At 39.0% G+C, this 12,840-nt stretch overlaps 1 protein-coding gene across 2 annotated transcripts in view; it reads left to right on the top strand.

Moving 5' to 3' along the window:
• The window catches only part of arid5b (AT-rich interaction domain 5B), a 148,200-nt gene extending 137,423 nt beyond the window's left edge, over positions 1-10,777 (top strand). For both annotated transcript variants that reach the window (XM_067369684.1, XM_067369683.1), the window contains 2 exons: positions 33-228; positions 7,222-10,777. In XM_067369684.1, the coding sequence (XP_067225785.1) occupies positions 33-228; positions 7,222-9,273 (2,248 nt within the window). In that variant the 3' untranslated portion in view covers positions 9,274-10,777. The remainder of the gene's footprint in view (positions 1-32; positions 229-7,221) is intronic.
• Positions 10,778-12,840: the final 2,063 nt, after the last annotated feature.

Here is a 12,840-nt window from a genome sequence, read left to right on the forward strand (position 1 = left end):
ACTAACCTGTATCACTTAATCCTTTTCCTCAGACTCATCCTACCCTATGAGAGATTTACAAAAGGAGAGGAGGACAAACCCCTTCCGCCCGTCAAACCCCGCAAACAGGAGGGCAGTGCCCAGGAGGGCATCGTCAAAACAAAGATGATGGCCATCAAGCGCCCTAAGGATGAACAAAAACCGGTGCCTCGGAGCGAAAAGGACGTCTCGGCTAAAGTCCCAGAGCTGGTCAGTCTTTGAGTGTTTAACCTGTTTAAAAGCAACACACACACACCAGTAGCAGAATTGTTTAATCATAGCACCTCCAATGGCATGATTGACTTGCACCAAAAATGTCCCTAGGCATATTGACGCTCTTCCTGCCCAGCGTGCCAAATTTCAACCGTAGGTTTCTTAGGGCTGTCACAGAGTCCAATGCAGAAACTCAGAATAATAATACAAATACAGTTCGTGCCTGGTCCCTAAAATTTTTCTGGAACCATGACAGACCACTTCAGGCTGGGTGCCTTTCCTCTCCTCAACAAAAAAGCTGTCACAAACGTGTGAGAATAGTACTGTCAGGAGCAGCTGGTTTTAACATAATTATTTGGACTGATTTGGAAGCTTTGACCGCTGTACGACAGCATGGAAATCAAATGCTATTTGTCTGCCTAACTGACTCCAGGCGATTTATATGCTGTGCCCAATTCTGTTATTTTCAGTGAATCTCTGGACTGCAGAGCATAAGGTTTCCCTTACAGTTCCTTTTTCCATAAGCTGCCTCTGAGTTTTATTCACAAATCAAATTGAAGGAGATGATTTGTGGGGGAAATCATGACAGTGCTCCCTTTTTTTTTTTTTAACGACAAGACCTTTGTGCACAGAGCAGCTGTGGTGGAAATGTTTTCCTATCACATCTTAGAAACCAATATGCACTGCATGCCATGGTTTTGTTCTTATAGAAACCGTGGGCTTATTTTCATCCTTAAAAGCCAATAAATCCATGGTGATTTGCAAATGTCTCTCCAGTTAAGTGTAAATATGAAAAAGGAGAGCGCGGCTGTGGAAGAGAATGAAAATTGAGTTATTATTTTCACATGAATAAGCAAATGATTACAGAGAAGATGAAAGGGCTGTTTGAAAATTTCTCTCGAATTGTCAAATTTAGACACATTTCAAAGACGTTAGGCAGTCCGTATTCATTCCTACCGCACATGAAATGAGTAATAGGTTATAGTGTGGAAACAAAAAGGGCTGTTGTAGGTTCTTTTCCAGCTGCATGCCTAGCTCATCTGTCTGGTATGTTGTGTAATTTGAAAGGCCTCTCCAGATAATTGATTGTACATTGTACAAGGCATAAAATGAAAATGGAATTCTCTGTTTGAGGCAGAGCCGATATGACAAGACTGGAGCGCAGAAAGGAGGAAAAAACACTTAAAGTAGAGTTATAGATCTTGGGGAGGAAATTTGGAGAGAGAGATGCTGGGAGTTGTCTTGGGGGCCTGCATGTCAGTCGAGTATAATCAGGGCATGTACAAATATAGGCGTACTGCTCTGGTAAGAATCAGAGCATTGTAAGCGCTGTTAAATCAGTCCTTCCTCAGGCACCAAATACAATCAAGGCTATTGAATGACACACGCTGAGCCAACGGGCGGTCACGCCACATTACAGCTGGGTAATTTTGCCTGCTAGTCACTGGCTGCTTGTGGCCCCAAAGACATTCCTAACTTGTACAAGTGTCTAAAGGGTGATAGACAGAGCGACCCCTCAGGTCAGAGGTTTAAGAGGCTTTAAGAGGTGTCTTCTCAAATAGTGACTTGGAAAGCAACATATTCTCATTTGAGCTTCACTCAGAATATGTGATTTGTGAGCTAGTGTTGTCACAAAATATCAAAATATCATGATGACTCCATATCAATTTCAATACCCCAGCAAAAATTAATGTCCTACAGAGCAGGGGTTCCCAACAGTGCACATTTTGAATCTCTCCTTAGTCTGACATATCCATTACAGGTCTTGGGCTGTGTCTGAAATCGCCCCCTACACCCTTAAATAGGGCAGTATATGAGGGGACAGCCATTTGTAGGGTTGTCCCAAACTATAGTGGACGATATCGAGTGCACTCATTCAATCCCAAAATGCACAGCAATAGCGATTGTACAACTGATGTACGCTCAACAACTAGAGAATACCCATAATGCACTTTAAGAGTCGCGTGTCAAATGAATTCACGCGTATCGCCAGAAGATGGCACCCGCAACTGAATCATTCATCCATCCATTTTCCAAACCGCGCTGGTCCAATGTGGGTACAGTGTAATATAATATAGGTATTAATTCATTTTTCAGTGATTATTAAATTGTTTCATTAATGTTTATACATAATGATGACAGAATTCAAGATCAATATTTTCTTCTTACTACTGGAGTAGCCAGTTCAAGTTTCAAATGATTATTAAACAGCAAGCACAAACTATGCAAAAGACCTGATGACCTGAATCAGGTGCGTTTGATTGAGACATGCAAGGAACATGGCTGGGAACCCCGGTTCTATAGAGCACATTCCCTTAGTGTTTAAACATATTTATATGAAATTATGTAGTAATATAAATATTAAAGGTGCCGTAGAACGTCTTTTCAAAAGATGTAATATAAGTCTAAGGTGTCCCCTGAATGTGTCTGTGAAGTTTCAGCTCAAAATACCCCATTGATTTTTTTTTTTAATTCATTTTTTTAACTGCCTATTTTGGGGCATCATTAAATATGCGCCGATTCAGCTGCGCAGGCCCTTTAAATTCTCGTGCTCACCGCCCCCGGAGCTCGCGCTTGCCTTGAACAGCATAAACAAAGTTCACACAGCTAATATAACCCTCAAAATGGATCTTTACAAAGTGTTCGTCGTGCAGCATGTCTAATCGCGTAAGTATGGTATTTATTTGGATGTTTACATTTGATTCTGAATGAGTTTGATAATGCTCCGTGGCTAAAGCTAACATTACACACTGTTGGAGAGTTTTATAAAGAATGAAGTTGTGTTTATGAATTATACAGACTGCAAGTGTTTAAAAATGAAAATAGCGACGACTCTTGTCTCCACGAATACAGTAATAAACGATGGTAACTTTAACCACATTTAACACTCTGAGGTCTGACGGTATCGCCGGCGATACCACCGTGGTTTTTTTCTTATCAGTGTGAAAGAGACTCAAAATACTCCGTCAATGTTGCACATACAATTAAGAGTTATACACCATTTTAATCAGTGGAATATCTTCCTTCATTTGTGTACACTCAGAGTAAAAACAGAATGTTGTGCTTTTTGTAAAATAAAGAAAACTAACATGATGCGTGATCTCTCGTCTCCCTCTGAACGAACTCCAATCTGATAGTTCTCAGAAAATGAACTGTAACTTAGTGAATACTAATGACAAAAAAATTACACTTATGTCTAAAAAAACGTTAAGATGTCAGGTTTTAAATCATGTAAGTCAAATCGAAAACAAACCTTCTTTGTTTATGTAATCTGTATGAAAAGATAGCCATGTCAGAAATCCGTGATTCAGCTCATTATCTGCTAATGCGGCCACGCCCACGGAGCCAGCGCTATTCAGACGCTAATTCAGTCAATACATGCATTCATTATCTCAATCGTGTATTTATTGTCTTGAAAAGTGTTTATCTGGATGTAAAAGTCATGGTTAGCGATCTCTAGAAGACATGCAGTTACTTCCTGTTTACTTGTCTTCTACAGATGAAATTTAGATGAGTTTTTGTTTCTTTAGCGCCCTCCGGCTGCAGTATGTATTGGAAACTCCATTCATGGAATAGCCTCTTCTTCTTTTAGATGAATTTGAGTTCTCCAGGCCCCAAATCAGCCTCAGACTCCAGAGGGTTAACAGTACATTAGCAACATGCTAACGAAACATTTAGAAAGACAATTTACAAATATCATTAAAAATATCATGTTATCATGGATCATGTCAGTTATCATTGCTCCATCTGCCATTTTTCGCTATTGTTCTTGCTTGCTTACCTAGTCTGATGATCAGCTGTGCACATCCAGATGTTAATACTGGCTGCCCTTGTGTAATGCCTTGAACATGAGCTGCCATATGCAAATATTGGGGGCGTACATATTAATGATCCCGACTGTTACATAACAGTAGGTGTTATGTTGAGATTTGCCTGTTTTCCGGAGGTCTTTTAAACAAATGAGATTTATGTAAGAAGGAGGAAACAATGGAGTTTGAGACTCACTGTATGTCATTTACATGTACTGAACTCTTGTTATTTAACTATACCAATGTAAATTCAATTTTTAATTCTAGGGCACCTTTAAACAATTAAAGAAATAAGACAGTGCTATTATACTTAACTAAAGCTAAAGCTATTAAAAAAGCAAACATATTTTGTTACTTTAAATAAAATAAATGTTTACTGAAATAACATATTTAAAAAAAATGGAACTGGATTAAAAATTAGTAATACAATAAAATAAGCAATAACTAATGAAATGAAAATCACAAACTTTTAACTAAAATTAAAATGTATACAGAAGATAAAAACGAAGATTATTATTAATGGTAATGATGATTATAATAATATGAAGTAACTTTGCTTCAGTTTATTCTAGTAAATATAGGCTATTTAAAACAAAAAATAGTTGGTAGAAAAATAATGATCAAAGAAACAAAATACAAGCAATACAACAAATACTTTTACAACAAGGTATCTGACAGCAGTATCAAGTATTCAAGTAAGCATTCTGAAGAAAAAAGTAATAATGTAAAATAAAGCTACAGCACCTGTATATTATGGCCACTGTCTTCAATGCAAGATTATACAGTATTGAGACATAAATGAGACTGACATAAGAGACTCTGACAGGTCTATTAGGCGCCATTTACGCTGCAAGACCTAATGCACAGATCTGGTATTTGAACATATGTATTTGAACTTGTTTACATTCACTTGAGACAGTGCAAAACGTGTTTACAGTAATATCTCAGCAAACATTAAGAACAAGTATAGCATTTGACTGTTCAAATGAGCAGCTGCTCTTCATAGACTTTTTTTTTTTATCAATTTGGTACAAAAGTACCATGGACATACACATTTAGGACCTACAGTATAAATTACCATAAAATAGTGCTCAAAAGCTGTCAGATAGTAGATCAAGGCAATCATGCTATTTTCAAGTCTACAAAAACAAGCCGGGACAAGCTGTTTGTCTCTGCGCTGTGTAATGTGATGTATGAACATGCGATTATTTACGTGTAGTTACACATTCATCTGGGTTGAGTGAGGAAATGGAGTGAAAGGATGAGCCAGCCTTTTATTTGACACCAGCTGATGTCAAACATCTGTGCATCTCTTCCTCTATCACTGATAATGAATGGATGGGCGGTGCATGCCTCTCTTCTGCACCGCTGTCACCACTCTGAAGTTCCGGAAAGCATCTGCTCATTAGAGACATGTGAAGTTTGTCCAAAGTGCAAAACTTGCATCATGCTCTGGATATGGCAGCAGGTGTCGGCTGTCTCTTTTATGCAATCATGCTGACTTTGTTTTCTACTCTCATTTAAGCAGACTGCATTTAGAGGATTTTGGGATTGATTTTTTCAGCTCTGAAATGATGCAAAGCTTACACAGCCTCATCTTTTATCTCATTTGTGTCAAAAAGAGACAGAAGAGATATTTGCATGGAGAAAGCATTGAGGTATCAGCTTTAAACCTGCTGCAGCTCAGCTGCTGGTACGCATAAGTACAAGGTCATCTGTTGATGCAAACTTATGCATGTCTTGCAAAAGACTTTGATGTTGGCCATTAGCATAGATGCTGAACTTACAGCATTCTTCAGCAAATTTGTTTATATGGTTTCTGCTGCACATACAAAGCTATATGACTCAGTTTGTGTTTCTCAAACTCTTAAAGGGTTAAATGAAAATTCTGTCATTAATTACTCATCCTCGTGTCTTTCCAAACCCGTAAGACTTTCGTTCATCTTAAGAACACAAATGAAGATCTTTTTGATGAAATCTGTGAGCTTTCTGTCCCTCCATAGACAGCTACGCAACTACCACTTTGATGCTTCAAAAAGTTCATTAAGAGATCGTAAAACTAATCCATATGAATTGAGTGGTCTATTCCAAAATTTTTAATGAAACTTGATCGCTTTATATGATGAACAGATTGAATTTAGGCTTTTATTCACATATAAACATTGATCAGTGTACATAAACGGAAGCTCAACCGAACCTGCTTGACATGTGAGAACAAACCTCTTGCTGAAGCTCAAATGTACTGTGTAACACACAAGAACAAACCTCATTGAGTTGATGAATGTTTATATGTGAATAAAAGCCTTAATTCCATCGGTTCATCATATAAAGTGATTGTGTTTCTACAGAAAATTTGGGCTAAACCTCTAAATTCATATGGATTAGTTTCACTAATGTAGCCATCTATGGAGGGACAGAAAGTTCTCAGATTTCATCAAAATATCTTCATTTGTGTTCGGAAGATGAACAAAAGGTTAAGAACGACATGAGGATGAGTAATTAATGACAGAATGACAGAACATCCAGAACCAACATAAGTACCACCTAGTCAAAATGTTCCCAGCATTGGGCAGACTGACATCTCTTTGCAAGTTTAAGAAGTTAAAAATTGAAGATGCAAATTTTAAAGTTCAATTCATACACATGGATAATAAATTTGATCTTACAACCTTTCCCATCTGTCTAAAAGCAGTTAGAACTCTTCTGTCTGACTGCTTATAACAGTTTCCATGTTTGAAACTGAATGCTGAACTCAGTCAAAAGCAGACTCTTAAAGCTTTCATAAAATCAAGGACCTTGAAACTTACTTTGAGGTATAACAGAATAATAACATGCCTTTTTGTCAATCATCTCAATTTTTCACCCATTTCTTTTTACCTATTTGCATTCCAGACTGCAGAAGTGGAAATGTAGACATATACATTTATATATATATATATATATATATATATATATATATATATATATATATATATATATATATATATATATATATATATATAGTTAATTTTTCCCTCATTAATGTACACACAGCATATATATTATATTATATTATATTATATTATATTATATTATATTATATTATATTATATTATATTATATTATATTATATTATATTATAATTAAAGAAAAAAAAAATTTGTTTAATGTGCCATTAAGTAATGTTTCTATGTGTCTGTAGGGGATGGAGAACACGGAACAGCTCCAGGAGAAGCAGGATAGCCAACAGTCCCTGGTTCTAACCTCAAAGGACCTAGAAGCAAAGAGTCCTCTTATTGAAGATGAAGGTGTGCAGCTAGTGATCAAAGATGAAGATCAACCTGTGCTCCATAACGCATATGAGCATGCAAATGGGAATGTCTTGCCTTCACTTCCACAAGATGGTGCCCCACTCAAATCAGAGGATTGTGACGTGTTTCCTGTTGCTGCCATGCCGCTGCACCACGGTCATCCTATCCCCAACTCTCACACACCGGACCAATGGCAGCATGGGATGCTGGAATACAAGGTACCTCCAGGTGCCCTTGCAAACATTGAACAGTCTAGGCCAAAAGAGGGCCAAAACCAGGTGGGAATGGTGCTGCCGACCATAAAGCAGAAACCTGTCGCATCTCCTGAAATCCCACCCGAAAGGGCCGAGCCCACTAAAAAGGAAGAAGCATGCTTCAATTTTAATCCTCTCCTCTACCCTAGGGGTAATCCTGGCATCATGTCCCCATTAGCCAAGAAGAAGATGCTGTCCCAAGTCAGTGGAACAGGACTGCTTAATAATTACCCATATGGACCGCCACCTCCATTGGTCAGTAGGAGGTTGTCCAGCAGTAGTACAGAAAGCTCATCTGCTGGACAGCAGAGCTCCCATGCTCCTTCCACTGCAGAGACCAACATGGTGATCAAACGACCATCAGTTATTCAGCATGCTCAGAGCTTCAAGTCCAGGGGTAGTGAGGACAGGAGGTCCTCAACAGAGGGCTCTCAGAAAGAAGGGTGTAGTGAGGGAGAACCAATACCCCTGCCACAGCCTACTCCGATAAGAGAGCCGTACATTATGAGGACCGACCCCCATTCCAGCATGGAGAAATCTGCTGAGATGCCTCGTCCTGGCCAGGCTCCCAGCTTCCTGAGTGACTTTTACTCCTCACCACACCTACACAATCTCTGCCGACAAACGGAGCACCACCTGAGCAAAGAGCAGATAAGCAAGTATCTTAGCAGAGACGTTTACCCTCGAGACTGTGAGACCGCCCAGGGCTTTCCCCCAAGTCAGCATCCCGACAATGTGGGTTTGAATTACTGCGCCCGGCTTAGTCAGAAAGAAAAGGGACCTCCTGCAGAAAGGGTAACAGAGGAGCAACCAACTGATTTGAGCCTCCCAAAATCCTCTCCCCACAAACTGCCTCATTCCACATCCTCTCTCACTGGCATCCCACATCCCACAATGCAACAGGACATTAAAAACTCTCCTCTCTTTCAAGCAGGCAGCAGTCAGAGCTCAAGCATAGATTACCATCCCAGGGCTTGTCGTGTTACTCCCATGACCGTGTCCACGTCTAAAAAGGTAACAGACCCGAAATCACACAGCGGCAGAGGAGAAGAGACCTTGAGCTACAAGATCGATGAGATGGCTCGGCCCATTCTGAGTGCAAAAAGCAGCCCACAGAATATTTGCACTGCACGGCCACTGAAAAGGAGCCTTGAGGATTTGGAAAACGGACCATCGGAGAAGAAGATCCGGGCCGTGACGCCCTTGCACTGCTCGACGCAAAGGGACGGCCCGGGGAAACCAAGAACGCCGGAAGCTGAAAGTGAGTCCATGAAGCCAGCAGAACCTGCTCACGCGGTGCACATCAACGGTTATGTTTCGGAGGGCCACAAGATCCCCTTGCACTCCCATTTATTCCAAGGGCTGTATCCAGGGACATTTGTATCTCAGGTCCAGGACATGTGTGAAAGCTTGGGCTCCCATGTCACCCCAAGTTACTCCCATCCACTGCAGTACTTGAAGAACCAGGCAGTTCTGTCGCCACTCATGCCCCCCTTTGCCATTCATTCCTTAATGATGCAAAGACAGTTCCTGGCCGCCAATCCCACCCACATGTACAGGCACCAAGTGGGCACCTCATACGGGGACATTCTACACCCTGGCCTCTACCCCATGTCAGCCCTTCACCCCCAGCCAGCTTTCAGTCCCCCTCAACTTTCTTCAGTGCACCCCAGCACTAAACTTTCCTAGGTGATGCAGTCTGATATTCCCTGGCTGGATGAGCCCAGCCCAGACTTGATGCTCCTCAGAAAATTCCATCAAGCATGGTCACACTATGTATCCAACCAATAGCAGTGTTTTATAAACGCTTTAACACAGGAGCAGTTATTTCTGTTAATTACTTTCTTGCCACTCAAGTTTATGATTTGCACATTTCTTTGAACAGGGGCCAACTGGGCTGATTGTGGCTTGTTCTCAACGCACTGTTTGAAAGTGTTCGAAAACATGTTGCCTTGGCACAGGTGCCCAAGTGGAGATGGGTATGATGTCCACAGAGGCATCCAAAGGAAAGTCGAGTGACAAATCAGTGCAAGGCAACAGTGCTATTTCAGTCCATTCTGAGAGCTCTTTTGTCTGAAACACTATGATACGATAATGCAAGAGCTGCCTGGGTAACTGTTGGACCTTTTCACATTATTCTTGACTGTACGTTTTTTGTTGCTGTTGTTGTTGTTGTTGTTGTTGTTGTTGTTATTTTTTAAAAATGCAACAGTGTGGTAGTTTTATATGTTTATTTTTCAATCCTACGAGGGTTAAGCAATGAGATATCACATTTGATAAAGGCGCAGAAAAAAGACCAGAGTATTGCAGTTCGGTGTGTTACACGGTTACATGTAAATAAAACTAACTAAGCTTTCCTTGAAGGAATCTTAAACGTCAGTGATACAATGTGAGGTAGGCTTCACAAGCTTCTTTGACCACTGTCTGCTGGCCTCCCTTTCAGCTCCTCTCATACCCAGCCAAACTCGCTCCTGTTCAACAGAGCAATGTGGAATGTGTTTGTCAAATGTAGGACTGAGGTGCTTGTACATAACCTTCACAGACTGAACGCATTTTGTATCATGTTCACTCGCTACTGTAATTTCTGACTGCTCTGAACTACGGGGCTAGAGAGCGATTTTGGATGGTGAAAGGATAAAATGCAGGACTACTTAAGTGTCAGAAAGTGAGTTTTGTATTTGCTGGTGTACACTTGTGATCGCTTACTCAGAGGACTTTTTATCAGGAGATACAACTGAAATTTAAAACTACATTTGGGGAAAAACATATTTTAGGAGCACTTAGTTAAGCACACACAGGCTTTTCCATCATTTTCTGTTTAAGGATAGTTGACGGTTAAAATTTGTTTCAGATATTGTTATTGAATTTTAGGTCTCACAGCAGTCAAATTTGCGTCTGTATTAAATGAAGTGTAACACTTGCCAGAAAAGAGGTTTTAATTAAAAGAAGCATGATTTCTTTGCACAAAAGATTTTGGGAAAGTACAGAGACAATTTGAAAAGCAACACAGTACTCCTAGGGTAATCAATTATATTGTTTTTTTTTTGTTTGTTTTTTTTGTTTTTTTGATGTATTAGTAGTAGAAACTAAACTTCAAGAAATGTATTTACTCCAAACAACGTTTGGAGTAACACTCAAGGTTGCTATGTAACATTTTGTAATGAGTAATAAACAGTTTTATAACTTAATAGAAGACAACGGTTCATCCACGCATGTTTTCGCATTATTTGCAAAGATACTGGGGTTTTTTTTAACACAAATTCTAGCTAATAGGAGTGGGCAATCTAATGATTTTATATCGTGATCGAACTTGAAGACTATCTACTTTTCAAGCGAATCGTAGTGATCATGATCTTTTATGTCCTCATAATAATGTTGAAATACAGCAATTACTTCCTACTAGATTATATCACAAAAACAATTCAACAGCAATAGGGTTGTGCGATGAATCAAATTTTTGGTTTCGATTTTGGCTTCCAACGATTATGAAAACGTGATGCTGTTCCCTTCCTTGTGCTTTTGCCCCTCCTTAAAGCCTTAACTTAAAGGGTTAGTTCACCCAAAAATTACTCACTCTCATGTTGTTCCACATGCGTAAGACCTTCGTTCATTTTAGGAACACAAGATATTTTTTATTAAATCCAAAGGGTATATGACTCGTCCATAGACAGCAATGTAATCAACACTTTCAAGGTCCAGAAAGGAACTAAAGACATTGTTAAAACTGTCAAAGTGACTGCAGTGGTTCAACCTTAATTTTATGAAGCCACAAGAATACTTTTTGTGTGTAAAAACAAAACAAAAATAATGACTTTATTCAACAGTATCTTCTCTTCTGTGTCATACTCGTACATTGTTCACCTCCAGCGCTTCCAGGTTCTCATTATTGGCTGCATCAGCATCACACGGAAGCCTTTACTGTGCTTACTGTGTAAGGATAATGACAGGGAAAAGAAGACATTGTTGAATGATTTTTGTTTTGTTTTTGTGCACAAAAAGTATTCCCATCAGTTCATAAAATTAAGGTTTAACCACTGCAGTCATGTCGACAGTTTTAATGATGTCTTTAGTACCTTTCTAGACTTTGAAAGTGTTGATTATATTGCTGTCTGGATGAGTCATTTACCTCTTGGATTTCATCAGAAATATCTTAATTTGTGTTCTGAAGATGAACGAAGGTCTTACAGGTGTGGAATGACATGAGGGTGAGTTATTAATGACAGAATTTTCATTTTTTGGGTGAACTAACCCTTTAACGTCCAAATCAGTCAAATCATGTAAAAAAAAAAAAAAAAAAGCCCATTAAACTGCAAAAGAGCACTTTCTGTGTGCCAGACGGAGAGGAACACAGATGAGAAAAGTATATGCTTGGGGTTTCAGGCGTGTGCCGAAATGGTCAAATATACAAAAATATGTAAAAATGTCCGTCTTGGCAAGTTTTTACATAAAGACAGTCAGTTATGTCTTGAGTGAATGAATGGTTGGGAAAGAAATTGGATGCATGTCATAATATTTGATCCAAGCATTTAGTCTTAAAGCCCAATGCAACTGACTGTCATTAATGTTAAACAAAAGACAAAATCACTCACCGCTCCTGACTGTATAACTTTAGTAGTTTTAATAAAAATCAATGTATATTTGACAATCAAAATTGTGAAGATCGCGATTCAGATCATGATTATTTGTTATAAGATCGTGATATGAAGTTTTGGGAAGATGGACCACTCCTACTAGCTAACCTAAAGGGATAATTCACCCAAAAATGAAAATTGTGTCATCATTTAATCACCCTCACGTTGTTCCAAGCAGTAAACTTTTTTTCTTCTGTGGAACTTAAAAGAAGATATTTTGAAAAATGTTTGTGTTTTGGTAACACTTTACAATAAGGTTCATTAGTTAACATTATTTAATTACATGAACTAATAATAAACTACACTTCTACAGCATTTATTAATCATTGTTAATGCTAATTTCAACATTTACCAATACATCATTCAAATCTTGTTAACATTACTTAAAGGTGCTAAAGAGGATGTTTTGTTTTATACATTTTTGCAATATTACTTGAAACTGTCATTAACTGATAAAAGACTATTTATTAGGTGCACTGAAAGGAATAATATTAATATACATCATCTGTGCACGAGGTAGGGCCTTAAAAACATCAGCCAATCGTTTACGCGATCATCGTGTAAACGATTGGCCCTCCGGCTTGTCAATCACTGCCGTGATGTTCCTTGTGAGAGACGAGCGCGG

Source organism: Chanodichthys erythropterus, chromosome 19, assembly GCF_024489055.1.
Source record: "Chanodichthys erythropterus isolate Z2021 chromosome 19, ASM2448905v1, whole genome shotgun sequence".
Classification (NCBI taxonomy): domain Eukaryota; kingdom Metazoa; phylum Chordata; class Actinopteri; order Cypriniformes; family Xenocyprididae; genus Chanodichthys; species Chanodichthys erythropterus.